A 23,407-nucleotide genomic window follows, 5' to 3' on the forward strand; every position below is an offset into this window, starting at 1 on the left:
TTCATCCCCGATAGACGATTCATCCCTGGTGCACGGCCTATACGATTAACACGTCAGAAAGCACAAAGACCGCGTCGAGGTATGTCATGGGAATAAATTTTTTTTTGCCCAACGAGACACGGGGGTTACCGCGTCTACCCCTCTGGTTATGTTTGCACACACAAACGTTTATCTGCGGGGCACCATGAAGCAGCCTGTGCACCACAGAGACGTGAACGATTTTCCTGCCACGAGACTAACGTTCGATAAATGTTTGCCACTCTCTGACAGTCTATCTTCTTCCTTCTCTCGTAATCGTTTCAGAGACTTCTTCGTTCTCGTAATCCTGTCACGACTGTTTTTGTCATCCTTTTCACGTGATTCTTCCTCTTTTCTTCTCCCAAGAGTAGCGTACAATGAGGCTACTAGGTTGTACATGTTTGTCGAGCAGTCAGAATTTTGTGCCGAGGTAAGAATCCATGGTACGGATTCGTCGTGTTTGCGTTCCGCGGCTTGTAGGGTGAAAGTTGATGCTTAAGGAATTAGAGAGGGTGAAGCCTTGTGTGGATTGTTTGCCGAGGGTACATTCGAATGGAAGAAGGAAAGGAGAGTTTGTTGAATGGAGAAAGGTATTGAAGCAATGGTGATCTCGATTCTCCTACTACCAAACGTGGAAGCTGTAAGATGATTTTCTGTAAGCTTCCGTCGTTTATTCGTACATTGCTGCTCGTATGTATGTGGACACCTTGTATGTGTATCCACTTTTATGATAACAATAAATCATAAAGATGTAAATGGGATAATGGCAAACTAAAAATCTCAACTGATGTTTACTATCGAACATTGGTTCCGTATGGAATCTTCTTCTGAAACCTACGTATGGGTATAAATATAAATTATTTTTTTGAAATCTTATCGGTGGATATATTGAAATTAGATATACAATTTGTCAAAGTGTTGACTAATTTTACATGTTACTGCTGTTAATTTGGAAGAATTTTCTCCATCTATGTTATGACTATAGTTAGACATTTGAACGAATAATGAACTCGTTAGATGATAAAACTGCTCCATAATTTTTTATATTTACGAATAGGAATTTTGTAATTAACTCTGGAAGATAAATCCGATCGTGTCATAAGTATAAAACATCCTCGATCTTTCCGTTTGTATTTTTGAAACAATATTACATTTTGTCAAAAGTAAGCGAGTGTCTACATAACTTTGAACAGTATATAGTGTAAGTAATTCTTTCATGTACTGATAGGGTTCTGTTTAATGAATACGCGTGTTTAGATGTTATGTTAACAAAAAGCTTGAACATCAACATGAGAAAATTGTTCCAAGAGATCGTTGGAGTAACGAAAGATGAAAGGATAAAACAACAAAGAGAAAGGGATAGTTTCATGTATCACGATGCTTGTTAAAGCATCGCTAGACAATCGATATTAGTCCAGAAGAAGAGTCAGGCGTTAAATTATAAATCAAGCGAGTCTTCAGGCTCAAGGTTCCTATAAAGGCTACGTAATACCATGAAATATGCATCGGTCTTAGAAGGTAGTTTCGATCCGTATAGGGAGACGAGCTTTAAAATGGAATTAACATTCGCGTACGCTCAAAAGTCCTCGCCTGAGAATCTACGCTAAAATCCATCGCTTCGAAATCAACTGTATTTAAACTCGCATCGATCGATCGGCAAAGGAACAAACGATCCATAAGATAATCGAACCTCGAATCACGATTTCCCGTATAAAGTTAATTTTACAGATTTTCCGAAAGTCCACGCAATTTCCTCTATTTTCATCCTTTAATAATGGAACTTAAAAAAAAGAGAGAAAAGAGAAGGAAAACAAAAGGGAAGAGGAAACAAGTACAATTTCCTCGTTCCATCATCGAACTGTGAGAGGATATTTTCCTTCTCCTCTCTTTTTTGTTCTTTCTCTCTTTTTTTTTCAGTGAAATCCGCGACCGCTAATCCGTGTCTCATTAGTGTCTCTGGAACGGCGCATTTTGCGATTCTAATGATGGCCAGCCTGTTTGATTGAAGCGCAGCTACTCTAATAAAATAAATCATGCGTGGTGGAGAGGCGCGGCCACTGCTGCGAACAGTGCTGTTGGTTCAAATTAATCCCATTGTGCCTGGATTTGGTCGGTGCGCCAATTAAACGGATTATTATCGTCTCTACCGTCATTACTTTTTGCGAAAAACACCATTCGCCGCTCGAGGCCGCGCAAGTTCGATCGCGAATTTTTACCCATGCCCCCGATTTCATTCGCCCCTCCCTCCCTCTTCTCCGCCCCCTGTCCGCCCTTTTATCACCCCCTTTTTTTTCGGTGTCTTTCAAGCTGTGATTGCCTCCGGCCAAGCCCGTTTCACCCGAATGAATGTAATTAATTAATATTTGCTCCGATATTCAATTAATTCTATTGGTCGTGTTCCCATTTTTTTCTCTTCTCTTTCACCGTTCGAGTCTATTAGCAGCACGACATGCCGATTTCATTGATATTTCTCTAGGCAAACTGGCAATTCCGCCAAAAATGGGGAATTACCGAATGTTATGTAATAAATTATCACGTAATTTTTTAATTTCTCTTCGAGAAACTTAGTTAGTCATTTCCGAGATTTCGTCCCTGCCTTTCTCTAAATTACGGAATGATATAGCAACGTATAAATAAAAATACCGTCTTCGCAATTTATAAAATATATACTAGTTTTTTCCGCATTGACATAGTTACACTGTGGGACAAAATGTCATACTTGAGAAAGTATAATGAGTTTAAAGAGCTTATAGAATTTTAAGCAAAATATATCTGAAATGAAAGATAATTTCATAACATACCACCTTTTTAGGAAACTCAACGCTTTCGTTACTACCGAAATATGCAATGTATTGTTTCCATTATTTAATAATATGCAGTATAGTTGACACAACTATTGTATTTTTGTTTCTGGTCGTTTCAACGAAATACTTACAATGAGAAAAACGACAATCGGTAATGTATTGGTACGAACGATATTACTTGAAAGGAAGCCTAATTACACGTAAAATAAAGCTTTAAAAAGGCAAGAAAAATGCTTAACTTTAGAGATGGAGTAATCAGGTCATTTTTACAAATGAATCTACAAAGCGATATTAAAAGGGGAAAGAATGTAATGTAAGAAAAGAGCTAGTTTTACAGACGGGATACCTACATCTTTCTACAATATTACAATTGTTAAGCACTATCAAGAAAAGGAAAGACCGACGTACGATTTTTACCGAATCATCCCTTACAGCGATCCTTTCGAATTCAGGAATCACCGGTGGCCCAAAGGGGAATGTGCCACGAATTCTACAGACACGTTCAGGAAATACAGGAGCGGACGTTAGCCAAGATGGCTACCGGAAATTGCTTGGTGACCTTACTTAGGACTTAGCAGTAGAACTTAAAGGGGTGACGGGCCGACGAAGGGTTACTACATCGTCGGAAGCGATGGAAGGAAGGACCATTAATGAGGTAATAGTGTCGGAGATTCCAAGACTGTCTCATCCGAGTTTGATGAGCCGCGTCCCGAATTACATTGTCTTCGACGGTCATTTCGTTATGGGGTGGCTCCTAAACGTTCGCCAGAAGTGCGAACAACGTTTACTCGCTAGTTTATGTCGCTGTTTCGTAATTTAGAAACGCTGAGAGCTGCGCGCCGGAGGGTAGACGCTAATGATATTGCTTATAATTTTTCTTAGGATGTACATACACTTACAGCAAAAATAACATATCTACATCAGGATACAGGATACAGGATAAAAGAAGGAATTTTTTTTTTAGTAAGTATATGGAAATGAGAAATTCCTAAGTAATGTTACCGTTTATATGACCACTGTGTATCTTCGACAAGTTAAGGAAAGAAATATTAATGATATTACATAATGTAACGCCCAAAATGTTTCGTTAAAGGAAAAAGAAATTTGGTACAATTATACGTATTGAACGTTAAAAGATGCTGCAATAAAATCGTTATTAAAACCTTATTGCTTGACGTCTTGAGTTACAAAGATCTCCGCGTAAGTTTTAAATATACGACTGGGTGGTTGAAGAATTGGAAGAATTATTTAAAAAAGAAAATTTTATGAAAATTCGGAGACGTTCCGAAAGATATCGCTATTATTCTATTTCTCTTTTACCATTAATTACGCCTTTATTCGTTTCATGCAATACTTAACGAATGAGGGTCTACATGCAACTCAATATTCCCACTAACAAACACTGAGATTGAAATAAAGATAACAGTCAATTATGTATGTATGTGTACGTATGTGCATAAGGTTACAAGTAGAAATCGAAGGTTTCCAATATCTTGACTCTAAATTCCTTCCTCGAGCTAATCGAAAGTCAACCCTCCATCAATTACGGATTACCACCCCTTCAATTAACAGGCATCCACAGAGACGATACCTATCGCATAGCCTCGGATGTCGCTTTATTAAGAAACAACGAATGCTCGTGAACGTCGATGGTCGTGATCCAAGGTTCGACGGTGTCCAATCATCACGCGTGTCAAACTAAAATTGTTCAATTACGATTTGTCACGTAGCGCCGATTTTCCACACGCATCATTCTCCCGTTTTGCCCCGTGTCCCTCGACCAGGCCTGTGTGGGGTTTGTAACAATGCTACGTAAGGGGCTGCAAGTAATAATAGCTCGGGGCATCGATCATAGGACATGCACGCACGTATCGAGATCTCAAAAACACGCGTCGCTTCCTGAGAGCTGACCCATCGAAATTTTCACTTGCACGTGGAAAGCAAAAGCAGGGGGAATTTTTTAAAAGAAGATGTTAACTCGTCGATCGAGTAAGATAAGTTAAGTAGAAATTTGGAGCTTAACCTATTGGATATAATTATTGTGAAGTTTATTCTGGACCGATCTTTCATTCTAAGGACACTCGAAGACCTTAGTTATCACCTCCATACAAATTGCTGAAAATCATAGCTGATTACCCCGAATATTCCAACTATTATTGCTAAACTATAATCTTAATCTTAAATCAATCTTGCGTTCTTAAAATGACGATTGTATCACCACGTGTGAACCTTTGAAAGCGCTGCCACCCAACTTTGCACAAATCACGACCAATCATCCACGATACCAATACCAAAATTATTTTTCCGAAACTATATGTACACAATCCTGATTCTAAAACAATCTTCCACTCTAAAAGGAAATAACTGATAACCTTACCATCACATACAAACCCCTAAGGAAGCTCTAATCGAATTCCACAGGAATCGAGCTAACCACCTTCCAATATTCAAACTATAATTTCGATGCTTTGCATGTATAATCCCAATTTTTAATTCTCACCAATTTTTCGCTCTAAATACAAACAGTTAGCATTAGTTATAACCAATACTAACACCAGAGACTCTCAACAAATCACGGATAAACTTACCGTCTCGTGCAAACCTCTAAGAAAGATCTAACCCGATCCTACTTGAACGTCATACTCTGCTACAACTATCTCCGATACCAGTATCCAAACTATTACATCGAAACTTGGAAGCAACCCCAAAGAAACATCCGGATGGAGTGAACTTTGAATCGAAGCTGTACATATGGGTGTGAAACGGGGTAGTAGGTACAAGCCCCGTCCCTCGCCGTACCCTGGCGGGTTTAGATTTAGTGTAGGTGTACGCGCGTGCACCCCGTGCGCGACCATCAGCAAGCGGGAAGGGAGGAGAGGGTGGACGAGCGAGGGGTGCGTCCCGAACACGTGACGCCTGATTCATACACAGACTGCTACGGAATCAATTTGTAATCTTGACTCGAATTAAGGACGACAGAGGGGTGATCGGCGTTGAGAGGGGGTTGCCGGTCGGTTCATAAGGGGGAAGAGGGGGAGGGAGAGGTGGAGGCGTTACAGGGACACGTTTATTGGGAAGCGAGACTGGCATTTGGTCCGAGAATGTGGCACGGCTACACTGGAATCTGAACTGCCTCGTGCTGAGAGCATTATAGTTTGGTTGTAGGTTATTAGGTGCGTTGGCTAATAGGCATCGATATCGGGTATTAATGGCAGGTAACCAGACGGTAATAATGGGTATCAAAGGACGGTGTTTTAGCGCGATACAGGGAATAGTAATAGCGGCTTTTACCTTATTATTTAATCAATCCCGGGGTCGTACATACGCGACGCGAGTTTTTGACACGCAAGCTTCATTCACCATGGATCTCCCATCGATTTTAACACTTTACTGTGGAATTTGGCAGCCGCGGTAGGAATTGTGGTTTCGATGGATTCGATGAAGATGGGTCGCGTATTCGGAATAAAGTTTAGTTTGACACAAGTTAATAAATATGCGATATATGTATCTATATATACACACACACATAATAATACTGCGCATTATAGATAGAGGATATGTTCGAAAATAGATGTTACCAACATGGTAACAAATATTTAGTGCAACAGTTGTTAATACTCGTAGTGTACCAATTTTTAATTTTCTTCCATCTACTATCGTACAATATTGCAATGTTCTTCATCTTTCGCGACATTACAGTTTACACTTGCTGACTTTCGAATCTAACATGATTATATAACATAAAAATCCTAAAATATAGGGTTGTAACACAAAGATCTATTTTCGTACATTTTATAAGCTAATATATGTATATATAAGAATGTATTTACATTACAACCCAAAGGTAAAATATTGAATATTTAATAATTTTCCCAAACTAAGCCGAATAATATCCAAATCATGAAAATTTCCTAAACAGAAATCTCACCGTCTAGGAAGAGTCTCCGCGCCGCAAGCAAGCAATCAGAATGAAGAAAAGGGGTGGCACGCGAGACGAGGGCACACCAGCTCCCTTTATCGGCCGACAAACTTAGCGACACCAACCTCTCCTCTCCTCTCCTCTTCCCTTTTGCAGGCTGGGCGAGATTCGCGAAAGAGACGAGGCGGGTGAAACAAAAGGGGCGTAGTGGGTGGAGGCGAGGGGTGGCATGTGTGAGGGCAGAAAACGATCGGGGCAACGAGAGCGGAAACAAAAGCGACACGGGGCGATACGCAGTATGGCGACGCTTCCGGCTCGCTCACCACACACAATGCACGCTCCCGTGTTAACTTCTGTGCCCCCTGTGCTTGCCTCTTCCCCCACAAGCCATCACCCCTTTTCGTGCATCGTTCTCCAAGCTGTAGCAACGTCAAAACGCACAACCCCCGTCTCTCTCCATTTCTAATCCTTTCTCTCTCTTCCTGTATCCGAAACTCCGCGATTCACCTTATATCGCTAACCAGGGGCGACGATACGTTTAATTGCACCCCCACACGATCGGGAACAAGCAACAAGTTCCACCAGATTTTGAACGATGCGATCGTGAAATTCTTTTACTGCGTTTTCAACAGCGATGGTTGGTTTCCTCTTTTTATCATTGAAAATGTTTTATTCGTTTCTATTGATTTTTTACAGTCACTCCCATGGCTGCAATTCTAACTGGTTATCAACGATTCGATTAAGATCATAGTTAGAATGTCTTATCTAGAATTTTTTACATTCAAGATACGTTAAAATGTTTGAACTACCCCGTGCTTTTCACTTTTTAACTATGCCGTTATCCTGGGGCTATATGGCGTCAATTGAAAATTATGTTTCAATGGATATTATCAAGCTGCAGATAGGATTTAAATATTGATGTTGGTATTCGATAATAATCTGTGTGTATTTCACATTTTTCATGGATAAGAGATATCCGACAATAAGTGAGAATAACAATAAGTTTCTTCATTTTTAAATTATTATCCTCGCGTTAGTAACAGAAACTTGCTGTTTTCTACTTCAGCATTCTCATAAAATTGCTGGCTGTATATTAAGATTAGTTAACATCAAACCGGTACAAAAAGATCCAAATAAAAATGTAACAATTTCATTCAGCGTCCACTCTTTTTTACAAGATACCATTCGTAAACTTTCCATCAATCGATGTTCTTTTGATCAGGATTCTCCGATCAGGCAGAGAAACAGAATCGAATGAATTACAGAATCCCTGGATTTATAATAAATTCAAGCATAAAAATTGGCGAAATGTAGCTGAATACGACAGTAGCTTGGCAAGTGGTGAGCTGCACAATTTAACTTTAAAGGAAGCTTAACAACCCAACGCCGGTCGCTTTAGCCAAGGGAACACGAGGAATTAAAACACACGGTGTAACCAAGTTTTCACACGCGGTTGAAAACAGAGATGTCTACAAAACAGAGGCAGCACCGGTGTGCCGCTGCTCAAAGTAACATTTAAATTCAAACCGGTTGGTGACAGTCGTAATCCAGTCTTTTAACTCTCTTCTACGCCGCTTTGTACAATCCAACGCGATTCCAAGTTAATCAAACTACGAGTACTACTTCATGAAATATATATCTATATCTATATATAGACCGAATAACGGATGCTGGTACTCATTGGACGTGAAACGAGGCGTCGAAGAGCAGATCAAACGACGTCCCTTTCGGCATTGGCCGTGCATCTTTTCATGCTCCTATCTTTTTTTTTCCATATTCGTCTAACCGTGGTGCCGCCTGATGCCATGCATGCAAGTCATTGTCTTTGTCCAAGCCCAGGCACTAGGCTTTATTAAAAAAGGCTGCTGCCTTTTGCTGGTCACTGGCGAGGAAACGGACGCCCAACGCGTGCTGGCGCGTTTTAAGAAATTAGTCCTCTCGGCCCGGCTCGTTACGCCAAATGCCTCTCGCATCGTTGTATTTTCTTCTCCGGAGCTCTTTTTTGTCTACTATTAATTAATTGCAACTCCTGTTGCTGTCGATGCGCCGGTTTTTGCAGACACGCATTGTTCGAAGAAGAGCTCCGCGCCTTCTTTTCGACGTATTAGGAACGCGACTTTGAACGAATGCTTCTGGGGGATGAAAGATAAGTAATTTCTAGAGAGTACTTTGTAACGAGAGAAATGCCTGTGGCATTAGGACAAAATATCAAGAGATTCTATTCCGTGTCAATTCGATCGTCGAAAACCAAAGTCCTCGTTACGATTGAGAAACGTTAATCTTGTAGAGGACTTGTGTAGAGGACGGTTGATCGTGAGATTTATTAGACGAGATTGCTCGTTGTTGAAACCGTCAAGTATATTTAAAATGTTAAATAAATAAGTACAGATAATGTCCGCTCGTACTAACGGATTCGCTAAGACAAAATAAGATCGCTGATAACTCGTTGATAACTGACTTCCTTACTATTTAGTTTATTTATACTGGTCGGAAGAGAGTCGGAAAATTCAAATTCGTCTTTGTTCGGCGGTTGCACGTAGCGGCGATATTGTTTTGTCCGGAGTTTATTTATTATTACGTTATGTGCACAATCTCTTTCACGTATGCGTGAATTTATTAATATACATTTACGTTTTGAAATTTTATAACGTTTCTAAGTGTATTACCATTAGAAGGACTCTTTTCCTAGAATGGAATATTCCCATGAATTTCTCACCAAGTTGATATTCAAAATATTATTGATTCATCCGAGTTATTAATATCGTCTCCGCATTTGAAACTTAAATTTTCTACAAATATAACATTCGGATACGAATCCAATGTCCAACTATAAATGTCCATATATAAATCATATTCTAAATAGAGGTTTTTGGCTTAGTAATTTCGTTTGTGAGACAACCTGCCTTGGTACCGAAAAGGACGTACCCTTACAGGTCCAAGTACAGAGTTTAAAATGCCGCAAAATATTTTTTTGAAATCAACTCTCATGAAGGACCTACGTATTTATGTATTATTGATGCAACAATTTTTTATACACGAATGTTCCGACTAAATCCAGGAAACCAAGGAGAAAATAGAAACCATCGGTGTAAGCTTTCGAACCTTTCAATCGTCGCAGATGCGAAGGAAAAAACGACGCGACTGAAGAGAGGGTGAAAAAAAATGGGGTTAATCTCGTACTAATCCCCACTGGTAGGTGTAAAAGCTGTAAGAAAATTGTTTGTTGGTCAAGGACAGACTGTAAGTACGTGAAAGCAGCGAAAATCGAAAAGAGCCTTTCCACGCACTTTTACCTAGATATTTTCTAGGGAAACCTTTGAGAAGCTGGTCGGTTGTAACGATCAACTGTAAAAGCTTCGAAACTGGACCTTTATGGATCGTGGCCTCTGTTTCGCCAGAGGAACTACCGACGGGTACGCTCTTTTTCCATAGAAAGTAATAATTTTAGACATCGATTTTCGGCTGGAATTTATGGTACGAAGATCACATTGATAGATACTGCTGCTTTATCTACTGTTAGGGAACATTAAAACAGAACGTTGAACTTTAACGTTCAATCCCCGTTCGTCTGTCTTCGGCTCTAAAATTATCGACGTTTCGTTATATACAGAACTCTGAAAAATGTTGTATCTGAGCCTTCCTAACGATATTAACAAACAGCATTACTAGCTTTAAACTTTCATTTTATAATTTTTCAATTTTATACAGGATAATCAAATTACTCGCAAATTAAAACTACTTGTCACGTATGCTATTGTCATGAAACGTTACCATTATATAAGAGAATTTATAAATACCGATAATTATGATAATAATACTAGTTCAATTATACCAAAAGGGCTCTAAAAGAATCATGGTCATCGAGCCTAAACTGAAAATTCTTTTCTGAGTTTAATCAAAATTAAATTCTTTTGCCCAATCCACTATAGAGTATATCGTCGGAAAAAATGTTCGAGGAGGGGGTTATCAAACACCCTGGATCACAGGATAGAGCCGAAAATCGAAAATAAAAAGAGGGAAGGATAGGAGACGGGCGGAGAAATCGCGCGATCCGGAAATTTAATCCGGCCTCGTTAAACTCTTCCTCTTTGGTGCAGCGTGCGGAGGCGAAAAAGGGGTGGCAAGAGGCTGCGAGTGCAATTTCGTTGTAAATCTCGCGGGAAAGCCTCCGTGAACGACACGCTGACCCAGAAAGTCAAAGAGTCGGGATTCCGTGAAGATCGATTCGAATTTCGTGCACAACCAACGTCTGTCCTTTACGGCCTGTCCTTTTCGAGTTTCCGCCAAAACGGCTAAATTGGTGCGCCTCTTTGACGCGAAAATCGGTGAAATGAACCTCAACACCCTAATAAATCTTTTACAACCACCGCCTTCCCGTCTTTCTCCTATCTCTGGGTTTCGTTAACGCATTCGTCGATCCATTTAAGGACCCTGCATGAATGCCTGTCCAAATATTGAGGTCCATTTGCTGTCAATCCTTATAACAGTAAATTATGCGAACTACTCATGCAACTATGCATCCGTGTATGCATTTTGTTCATTTTCATTAAAAATCTTATGACGTAGCAGCGTTATTCGAAATTCATTTCTCTCTTTGTTATTTTTGTTACAAAAACAATGTGCAGGGGCAGCGATAGATTTCATATACAAAGAATATACGAGAAGAACGTAGCGAGTTCATTTATATTAACTGCTTAATTTCGAACAACTTATTGGATTCAAATATAAGTTTCTTGAAAATGGCTGACGAATCGAAGCAACTTTATAAAGAAGCAACTAGTGGGATCATTTTTTGTAATGTTCAATAGGATGCTAGAATACATATTTAATTCCACGACCGATTAAAAATACTGTTTTGGTAATGTGAAATTGATTATTGAATGTTGAAATTGGTTATCAGGTTCTTCCATGGAATTGTATTTTTACAAATAAAGTATTTGTGCAGATTAACCGAAATTATATCCCGGGGTAGGAAACATTATCTTAAAAGGGAAACAATAAATAAAAGAAATCAGTAAAACTAATAACTGTAAGAAAATGTATTAAATTTAAACAAGATAATTGTTTCTTCTGTTGACAAAGAGATTGGTTTTATTGTTGAAAAAGCCAGAAGGGTATACCAGTTGATTTCCATTCTTGTGCAAATATTATAAGAAACAATATTCTACCCATCATAAAAATCCGATATACTTAATGAAGTTGTCCAAGATTTGTTGAACAAATCATAAAACGCAGTCCTCATGCTGATCCCAAGATTATGTGGTTGTAACCACGAAACCATAAATGAATCGGCTTTACATATCTTTATTGCATCTAGACTAAAATAAACGGTAAAATTCCGATGAAAAAGCATCGATAATAAGACCTGGATATCAAAACCTCAATACTAAAGCCTTGTAAAATAAATGTACGAGACGGGACCATTATACCTTTTACCATTCTGTTTTCCGATTAACTGAATAAGAGTCTCGGGTATTATTACAAACTGTAATATTTACAGCTGATTTATATCCTTTAACAGCGTCACACATTCTACATAATTCAATTTCATCGAACCATACCAACAACGACCACCTGAGGAAATTCTTCATCCTTCGCGACAGTCATCCTCGAGGTCAAGAAACGCGTGCAACGTGGAGGAGCATGGAGGGATGGTACGAACACGTGCGCGTGAAAATTCACATCATCACGTAAGCGTGGCAGGAGTTGGCTGGCCAAGGTAGACGGTAGCAAGAAAACCGAGAGAGAAAGCAGAGAGAAAAGGGTACACTAGACTGGTACCACGAGGGAGACAGAGAAGGAAGATAAAGCGGGTAGTAGAAAGCGGAACGTGCCGATGGAAGAGTGAAAGGGACAGATAGGCAGAGAGGGTAGGATAGAGAGAGACGCGTGATGAGAGAGGGACGATGAATACGATAAGGAAGAGCGGAGGCACAAGCTACCCTTGGCAAGAGAGGCAGCAGGCTAGCAGCCCCTTTCGCAAGGCACCCCCTAAGCCTGGTTAGGGGCGAAGGCGGCGAGCCGCGGAGGCCACAACACGACCGCCGTCCTCATTGGTCGACGCGCTTGGCCTGGGTGGGGCTCCGGAAAAATTGGAGGGGAGAAAAATCCCCTCTAAATAGCTGCGGCTGCGGCCGCGAAAAACTAGAATCCGCTCAGCCGGCATCGAGTGCGCGTCGGTTTAGTATCAAACTTTTTCTTCGGTCCGTCGTATCATTTTTCTTCAATTGCGATCCAAAGTGTATGTCTTTCTACGAGGGACTCTTTAAAAATATCAGTTGAATAGCGTGTAACAACAACAGAGACATTCTCTTCTTTATTAAATCCTTCCTGTTTATGGACTATTATCGTGCTCGAGTGAGATACACAACAGTGATTTGAACACAGTGTGTTAAGGAGATACTTGGTGTTATCGAGGATTTTAACATTAATGACCTCTTTCTTTTCTGGAGTATTTTGTCGTCATCAGCGTCTACAACTTCAGTAAAAAATGCATTTGCCGGAGGGACCGTTAGGAATGGACAACTTCAACGCTATTCATGAGACACTGCAGGCTTGTCACGGAGATCTGGTGAGGACCGGAAGTCCGGCCATCCTCTGCAGCGCGTTGCCATCGCACTGGAGGTCGAATAAGTCGCTACCGGTGGCTTTCAAGGTCGTTGCCCTCGACGAGGTCAGCGACGGCACTCTAGTCACTATCAGAGCTGGCAACGATGAGAATTGCTGCGGTGAATTGAGAAATTGCACGGCTGTCATGAAAAACCAAGTCGCCAAGTTCAATGATCTGAGATTCGTTGGTCGTAGCGGAAGAGGTCAGTGTTCCATGGATTATGGCTCTATTTTAATCTTCTAGTTTATTTTGGGGTACTTAAAAAAATAATATTCTTGAAGAAATTATATCATTTTGGAACCTGGAAAAAACTATACTCGAATAATTTTTGACTAATTGCAGGAAAGTCGTTTTCGCTGACGATACAAATCAGCACGGTACCCTTCCAAGTCGCCACCTATACGAAGGCGATCAAAGTCACCGTGGATGGGCCTAGGGAACCACGATCCAAATCGAGTAAGCTCACTACCGTAGTTTCTTTTTCCATAAACTACGATTTCTTCGACTCTAATTATCCTTGCCAGATGCAAAATTCTTAAAGGTGTCTATTTTTCTTATTTCTTTTTGTATACTTTTCCGATTCCAGACTCGAACCTTCAGAGGTTTTCCTTCCCTTTTTCCCGCAAACTCTCGCTTAAAGGCCGAATAAATTCGCCATAACAATTTCTCTTGTTAGCAACTTTGATTTCTTCGACTTAAAACTTCAATTCTCTAAACGTGTAATTCGTTAAATACGAGAGCGTCAGAGAATTGTCAAACATTCATTTAAGGGTTGCGTAAATGTTTAACAAAGATTTTTTTTCATGCAAGCTCCGATGTTTTTGATTCGATACTTTGATTTTCTAATTTTCCTTATTGAACATGAAATCTTCGGAGGATTTGTTTCTTCTTTCCTGCAACTTCTCGTCCATCGAGTCCAATGAGTTGGCCATAATAATTTCTTTGCTATAAGACATTGGTCTTTTTGACTCGAGACTTTGGTTTTCTAATTTCGTTCATTATACATAAACGTTATCGAAGCATTTTTTCGTCTTTCTCTTCTCTTTCAAACTTCGGGTCACAAGCTTTGATTCGCCAATCCCATGCATTAACCGTATGTATTACGATATCCTGAAAGAATCCTTAGTCTCCTTTTTTCCATTCCTGGAAGTTTCTCCACAAATAATCCAGAAATGTCTTTTATGAATTTGATTTCTGTTATCCTGGATGTAAAAAAAAAAAAAAAAAGAAAAATATCCAACTCACGAAGGTGAAAGGAAAGATTCCGCATGGAGGACGATCGCGTGGCCGGTATAGAACCCGCAAACGGGTGTCGAGATCCTCGTAGGCGTTTAATAATCCGGTGGACCTCAAACCGCGGGCCGCGCGCGGCGGTCGCAGAGACTCGCAGCCTCTACCAGACCCGTTTGCACGTGCACGTGCATAAGGTTGGCTGTGCGCGCGCGCACACGCACACGTATACGCGGCCAAACGCGTGAAAATGGTATCTGTGTACCAAACGGAGGTTGGCATCGGTTCAAGCCGCGATGATCGCGGCTCAGTCGGCATCCTTTTAACATCCTCGCTTATTTTCCCCAGACAAGCTTGAGTCTGGATTGGCTTGTAGAACGCTAACTACTGTACCGTTGATCTGTGTTTATTGGAGGCGGCGTGCAGGTCGAGGTAAAAGAGCCGGACGAAGCCACGGGAGGTAGAGAAACGACGATGTGGACGCGTTGTCTGCAAAGGAACCGCGTTTATGCGTTTGTTTATCGCGCCGCATATGGCGGTAGCATGTGGCTCGTAACGAGCCAGCGTAACGCGCCGATCCTGTAAACAGAGATCGCTAACTCGCCTCCGGAGAGCATCGTTAATCTGAGTTTTACGACATTTCGACTGGTCTCCATCCCTCCGAAACTCCTTTCTTCTTTTTTTATACCTCTGCCATCACATCGCTTTGTCAGTTCGGTAAGACTCGTTAAGATTTGTCAAAAAGCTTGATGCAAGTGGACTTTGCTTGAATCTCGTTCACATTAGCCAAGTTAATTGAATTCGAGGGACTTGAAGCAAGCGACTTGGTTTAAATCTTATGCAGATTAATCGAGATACATAATTACATTCGAACGGCTTGAAGCAAGTAACTTAATTTGAACTATGTTCAAATTGATCAATTTAGATGAATTGAAAAGGTTTGAAGCAAACAAACCGACGGAAGTTCCTTTCAAGTTGGTCAAGTTACTTCGATTCATTGAAACATATCGATCACGTGAATCTGTTGAAATACTGTGCAGAATATAAAGAACGACATGCGAAAGAAATGCAAATTCGGATTAACGGCAATGATTTAAATCTCACGTTTCAAGCTGTAGATGTATACCGTGTTATTAATCACAATGCTCGTATCTATTACTTAGATAGTTAAATAGAAAATACACTTACGTATCGCGTGTTGAGTAGAACGGGCCAAATATCCTTCTTCTTGCAATGTAATTAAAATCATGAATTCGCGATCTTTCTAAATTTGCATGAGCTTTTAAAATATGTAGGAAAATTCACATTTCTTCTTCCCTATATATTCATCAATTGGATTTCTAATTAATTTTTCTAGGTTGGATTAGATAGATTCTTGTTCTTTTCATATCTTCATAATAAAAGAAGAGTTAGCTCCTGCAGATTTTTCCTTTCTCCCAAATCCCATATGTCCACTGAAGGATTTTGAAGAAACGCGAGGTAGGATATAATTAAATACCAGGATCGATAGGGAGAAAAGTTCGTCAAGGTTACAACGTAGCTGATACAGCGTGCGTTTTGGGGAACCTTGATCGTTGGATGGTTATTTATAGAGTCGAAGGAATCGCCTCGAAGGCACGCATCTTTAGTTTATTTTCGAAAGCTTCGATCGTGCTAAGGAATATGTTTCTTGGATATTTGCAGATTATCAGTACGGCCATGGATTCCCCGGACTTGGATTGCTGAATCCTTGGGTAGATGTTGCGTATTTGGGACACGCGTGGCATTTGCCCCATCCTGCGTTCGTCAAAGGTGAGCTTTCATTTTATACTTGCCTTTCTGCTTATATTTCTCAGTATTTCGTCAGTATTTCCATTAAACGACATTCAAACACGATAATAATTTCCTCAATCCTTACACGCCCAGTATTCTCGAATCTTTCACCGATTACTCGTCAATTCTTGAGATAACATCAAGAACTTACTACCGAATTCTCCTTCTTCGAGTGCAATTCTCCTTCTTCGAACCTTATGCAAAAGTATTATCGCCACTTCAAATAAATCAGATAAAAATTACATTGCACAAAAATGTTTTTATCAATAACAGGTGTAAAACAGTTCTTATCAGCTTTCGCATCAAAATGCTATAGATCGTCACAAAACGCATGCGCTTCAAGAATCATCATCTTGTACTGAAAAGTACTAGCCACGCAGAACGTTTCTAATCGCTACCATCAGAGCCCTTCATCCTCGTCTGAGTCGCAATCAATCAAAGGGCAACAATGCACACAACCAAAGAATCGCTCCGACTCCGACTAGTAAAAAAAGCTTCGAAAGCGGACACGCGTTCAGACGAGAGTGAGTTCGTGTTATCGATTTCGCCAGAGTCCGCGACGCCTGCCGATGATTCATACTCGTGGCTGGACCGAGGGTGGGTTCCCTTTTCCCACAACGGACCCCTTCGACCCCCATGCATCCACGCAATAACAATACGACTTAGTTCCCTTCACCCACCAAACTCCTCTCCTTCTTCATAGTACATCAGCTTCTCTAAAAATCACGACTAATCGTCGCCTTTTTCCTTTCTCATCTTTCATTTTTCCTCAGGCTCCGCTCCAGTCCCATCGATGCATTTATTTTCAGCGACTTGGTCCTCTTCAACTATCGATTCTATTCTTCGTACCAGTTCCTCTAAAATTTCATATATTTCTGTCTCTTTAAAAACCACGACTAGCCCTCACCTTTTCCTTTTCTGTGTCTCTATAAAAATCATTCCGACATACCATCAATGAATTTGGTTCCGCTGACTTGATTCTCTTTATCAAAAAACTTTCTCCTTTCTCTTCTTTAACTCGCGACTAATCATTAGTTGAGTTTCTCTGAAGATCGCGACTAATCACGATCTCATTCACTCACTCACCGGCTTTCTTCCTTAAATCGCCATGCCAGTTTCCCTAAAAATCATAACTAATCACCTCTTTTCTTTTTACGCATTTCTTCAGGAAGTATTCCGATGCCAACAACGGATCTGTTTCCACCAACCTTCCCGCCCACCGTTTTACCGTCTTATCCGTTCGACCACGTAAAATATCCGACAGAGTACGCGACGCTACCGCCAAAAACAACTAGCAGCACGGCCGTATCAGCGACCATACCAAACAGTCCGTCTAGAACGCCACCGAAAAGTCCGAGCGAGTCCGGAAGCGAATCGGCAGCCGAAGAAATACGCAGTGCGTTCGTGCCAATCAGATTGAACACTTTGCCGCCAGCAACGTCCGTCGTCACAGCATCTTCATCGCCTTCTGAAAGGATTCCATCGAAAAAGGTCATCGAGAGTACGAAAAACGAGCTCAAGGCGCCAACAGCTCTGATCTCGCGGTCGTTGTCGCCAAAGAGAAGCCCATCTCCAACCAAGATCTCCTCGCCGGCCGTGACCAAACCAGTATGGAGGCCTTACTAGGGCGAAAAAAGGACGGAAGCTCGGTGAAATGAGAATAAAAATTTCCGATGGAAGGCTAGTGATTACTTAGGTCGATTACGTCGTCGGTGAATGAACAGTCTCTTCGGTAGAAAAGAAACGCGTCCGACGTTAATCCAGGCTCTTGACGAAGTGCTTTTTCTACCCGAACGTTCATATAGTGTCTGTGAATTACATATTTTTGTTTTCTTTCACTTACATTTATCTCGATTTATTCATTATCGTTTCGATGAAATTGACATTGATGAAGATATAACGACGATTCAATATTCGATTTAGTGTTCTGTTGTACGAGGACGATTTAGAGAAACAAGAAATGTTTATGAGATTGACATTAATTAGAGAGATCGAATATTAATTCGATATCGGCAATTTATATTTTTCATATTTTCGGTGATAAAGAGGACATTATTGTGTACAACTGTGAATAATAAAACGCTTTTTAATTCGGATTATTGTACAAATGGATTGTATATACGTGTAGATAGTACGTGGACAATAATTGTAGAGAAGAGGATATTATTACATATGTACAGTTTAATTTCGTGTGAATAGGAATCGTGTGAATAGCAATCGTGTGAATAGGACTCATGTATGCGTGCGAGAAAAGATTATTCAGAGAGACAAAAAGACAGAGATACCGATATTATTTATAAGCCAGAGATCTAATTTACTGTAAACAGATGTTATTATATAAAAGCGCGACAAGTCAAATAAAACGTACAACGGATATGACAATTCCGAACTAACTTGTTCTTTTCTCCGAGTGTGTTCTTGACATCATTGATTTTCTCAAAAATATCTATAAAATCGTCATAAAGTCGTCATTTCGAAATTAAATCACCTTATGTTTCACTGTGAGCAATCAAAATTAATAATAATAAGAATTAACAATAATAAAATAAAAATTATTCTCCCAAAGTAAAGATTATTCAACCATAAACTAAGATATATTTATTCATTTCTGAAATCTTCGAACAATTTGGGACAAAGTGAAAATGAAGCAGTGAATCACTAAAGTCACAAAATCGACGTACGACAAAGGTTAATTACGATAATTAAACGAGTAACTTGAGAGCTTTGTCATTACTAATATTTCATTTTCTCTGTTCAGGAACGTATCTTTTTTATTAGAACTATCTTTGCATCCAGCCTTCTTATCAATACTTCCTTGGACAAATTGTTTGTCAAAAATTAACGAATAGCTACATTAAACAGCTGTTACTGTGATACGATATTTTTTTTTGCTTCTGCCCACAGAAACATAAAATTCCATAAAAGTCTGTATACTTGCATAAAAGAAGAAACGAACAGAATTTATGCAACAACCTAATAACTGACAGAACACAACTTAATAAAAAAGACTATCACTAGACTCGAGCATGAATTATATTCATACTTTTGTGGATATAATTTTTAAAAATTGATTCAAGATAGAGACTCGTTTCGCCCATTAAAAATTATAACGAGTATATTATACTTTCGATATTTTACATATCTTTCCATATTGTGTGTATTTTTGCACCATTGTAAATGCACAAAGATCCGCGGTCTACCTATCACACACACTGAACGCAACAAGCATAATACGAAAGACGAGCAAAAACCGAGGTGCCCCTGTAGAAAACGATCTGCCCTAAATACTCGTCTTGCAGTGATCGTGGCTGAGCCGTGAAACTGTGTTTCGTAGGGCAGCAAAGGGAATCCATATTCTTTTTGCCGCGATTTAAATCTGAATAGCCGTTCCGGCGTGGTCGTTCAAGGTTCCTGCGTGTGCACGTATGGGTTCCCATACGGCGTGCACAAGGGTAGAGAATGGTTTATATCGAGGGGAGTGCGTGAGATCTGTATTAGTAGCGATAGGCCAACAGAACGACAGTGTCTCTCATCCTCAGATTCGATGTCGATCGAGAGGCGTTTTCCAGCGAGAACACGAGAGCGTTGACTCTCGATGGTGCTCGGAGAAAAACCGGCAGAGTCAAAGAGCAACGAAACTTTTTTGCCACACACATTTTTTCACTCTGGCTCTTGCGGCTGTCAAACAGAGAGAGAAAGAGAGAGAGAGAGAAAGAGTAATCGTTCAACGTGGAAAAAAAGGCAGCGTCGTGAAATTTGGGGCACCGGTAATTTCCGTGCGGCGAACGCCACGGCGAATACTTCAAATTCGACGTTTCCACCGGATATCGCGTTACGATAGGCGAAGCCTCCATTGCCGCCACTATGTCACTGTGAAACATAACCTAGGACAAGGGAGATTCTATGTGCCCGTCCCTTTTTTTTCTCTTTTTTATATTTCACTTTTTCCTCTTCTTTCTTTTGTTCCTCGTTTTCATTTTTTAGTTTTTTTCGGGTCTGGCATGTGTTGTTTTCGTTTTATGGCTCGATCGTTGCCCGGATACGTTTGTCAGGCCGGTGCATGAAAGTCGAGGACAGTTAATCTCGGTGACACGGTATGTATAACTCAATCCTCGCCGGGGGAATATAATTCTTGACGCGTGTCCCTCCCCTGAAGAAAACCATCGGAATTCCCTGTGAAAAGCGACCGACCGAGTTATCGACTCTGATAACGAATGCCTCGGGAAAATGGGATGAATATTAAAAAGCGAGGGGAGTGTGCCCGATTCGGTGGATTCCGAACGCGGGCTTGTCGTTTTCGGAGATCGATGTTTGCGGGGAGACTAGTCCGAATCATCTCGATAGCATCCAGACATTTTTTTCCTATTATTTTATCGCGCTCTAACGTTCACTGTCAAAGCAAATTTTCAGGGTTTATGTTTCGCCGAGACAGAAGAAAATGTGTCGTTTGTTAGTTAAAGATGTTTGTCTGGCAAAGTGCAAATTGTCCTTCTTAAATACATCTAATCGTGGTCGTTTGTTATAGTGTATTCGTGAAAGTGAGTTGTTTGTGAAAGTGAGTTGTTTACGAAAGTGAATTGTTCGTGAGTCTTAGTCATCAACATATTTTATGGTAAGATTATGGAAAAATTAAAAAATGACAAACAGAGATGAAAGGTTCGAGCAATCTTATTATTTCAAATTATACATTACGTTTAGCCTGTAGATATTTATACAAATTCATATTTTTATGAACACAAGTAAAGAAATTTGTTTCAAAATTGTTGCTAATATTGCATTGAATACTTCGGATATTTGATATATTTTTACATGCTAATTACACTCTAATTACACGGCATAAGCATGTTCATATTCTTACTACCTTGTTTTCTAAAATAGTGGAATTTTATTTAACCCTTGAAGTTTGGATACATTTTCATAAATCGTTTATTCACACGTAAATATACACACAAATACAAGTATCTATTTTACAAAAGAGAGCAGTACACATAGTTATCATTGTGTCTCAGCCGTGTTGCATAATATTCCGTAATGTAAAAGGGTAATCCATTTTCACTACCGAATTCTGTTTTTTAACATCCTGGCTATGAAAGGGAGTGTCAGCAACTACCTTAATATTTCTAATCGCTACTTTTTTCAACTAATCTGAAAATCTACAATTTCATAAAACATAAACAAGTTCAAACGTTTACAACATTATGATAAACTCTCGTTTTGCCGTGGGTTAAGTAAATGATGAGTTAAATAAAAATAGCCTTTTTATAAAATGCACAGAGATTTTCATGGCCGACTGTACATTGTCGATCGAACGAATCGAAACGAACGAGTAAATAGAAAAAAAATATTTTCTGGTAGAAGATAGTCTGCCTTTGGGAAATCGAATAGGATTAGTCGGAGGAAAATGAGAACCGCGTTAACACCCTGTCGCCGTAGGGTTGTTCGTTGACGAGTAGACAACAGAACCAAGCAACCATGAAGGGTCGCCGCATGAACCGAGCCAAACCGATCGGAGGCAATCCGTGCGCGCGCGAGGCCAGTCGGTGCTAACTAATGTTTGCTCAAAGAATCGCGACGAATAATTGAGTCAGCAGCAGAAGAGAGGAAAAAATCAGCGCCCGAATCACCGGCGGAATAATCGACTTTCATCGGGACGGACTTCCTCGCCTCGCGATTTTTCAACCCCAGCCCTCTGAAATGGACGATGTTTGACGAGCCCCTTGGATACGAGCTCTTCCTAATGGATCAGCGGAATATACGGACGTCGAGGAAATCATAGAATTGTCGTCAAAGTACGCACAGTTGTTTTAAAATGGGAAATATCGGGATTGAAAGTAGGGTTTCGGTTCGTTGCGCCCGATGAAAAGAACTCTTCTCTAATTTTCGTCTGCATTAGCGGACTTGGAACGTGGTGATCTTGAATCTTTATGCAAATTTATATCTTTATCAATATGATCGAGAAGATAGAATCTATACGAAGATTTGTTTTGTCTGCTAAATGCCATAACGAGCGTTACACGCACGTTTCGCATACTTTATATACATATGTAAATACGTAAATATCCGGAGTTGGATCACAGTAAAATTGGTAGAATGTTTATAAAATAGTCTGTATTTAGCGACTCAATTAACGACCATAAGCCACTGAACGTAATCGATACGGATTACGAACAGATTATCATCTTTTTGCAAAACTTCAAGATCTGTTTGGTCGATAATGCTTCGCAAGAAACGACGATTTAAGGGACTGCGTAGGGCGATAGTGATTACGCGAATTGGCGGCAAAAGTGTATCACAAGGATATACGAAAACTCATATATCGTTACGATAAGTATTCAAATAGATCTGGTGATTCCATTGAAGAATAAGCATATGTACTAAAGTTACAACTAAAGAAAACTTATTGAAAAGCGTAAGAAAAAGTATTGTTGCTATTTTAAACTTCCGTTAAAAATACTTAACTTTCTCCAATTTTGAAATAAATCTAATAATTGTCTTAACACTCTTTAACGTAATTCACGTACGTTTCATTTCGATGCATGTTTTATACTTTGGTATGCAGTAGTGCTAGCGTGAAAACAAAAAGAGAAACGTAAACAATTCTTTCCATCGTACGCTAAAGTTATCTGTCTCGCATCTTGTCTTCGATAATTCCTTTCCGAAACACACATTCCACTTTCACCGACCCTCCAACCACTTCGGCCTGCAATCAAATACCAAAAACTCTTATCATACTTTCCATGGCAGTCGAAAATTCGCTTCTTAACTCTGCCAACACTCTGTTCGGTGCTGACATTATCCAGCGCAACGAAGAGAACCCTTTAGAGCAGCGTAATCTACGCAAAGCGGCGTGCAGACGTAAACGCCGTCACTCTCTCTCTCTCTCCTCCTCCTCTCTTTCTCTCTCTGAGCATCGAGGAGGCTCTTTCGCATGCGTGGCGGCTGCGGTCGCCGCGTTGTTGGCTGGCTTCACCGGTTGAATCGGAGGACGAAGGTGCGGGAAGATACGGGGGCAGG

The 23,407-nt window shown here is 40.2% G+C and overlaps 1 protein-coding gene and 1 long non-coding RNA gene across 2 annotated transcripts in view; one reads left to right on the forward strand and one right to left on the reverse strand.

Annotated features, from left to right (window-relative positions):
* Positions 1–23,407, reverse strand: part of LOC125386272 — a 336,686-nt gene that overhangs the window by 256,915 nt on the left and 56,364 nt on the right. The gene's annotated exons all lie outside the window — the stretch shown is intronic.
* LOC100644147 (segmentation protein Runt) lies at positions 12,875–18,782 on the forward strand. The gene is made up of 4 exons (XM_003400548.4): positions 12,875–13,553; positions 13,694–13,807; positions 16,265–16,372; positions 17,562–18,782. The coding sequence occupies exons 1-4, from the start codon at positions 13,232–13,234 to the stop codon at positions 18,017–18,019; spliced, it is 1,002 nt and encodes a 333-aa protein (XP_003400596.1). The 5' UTR covers positions 12,875–13,231; the 3' UTR covers positions 18,020–18,782.

The sequence above is a fragment of the Bombus terrestris genome, chromosome 14 (genome assembly GCF_910591885.1).
Source record: "Bombus terrestris chromosome 14, iyBomTerr1.2, whole genome shotgun sequence".
Classification (NCBI taxonomy): Eukaryota; Metazoa; Arthropoda; class Insecta; order Hymenoptera; family Apidae; genus Bombus; species Bombus terrestris.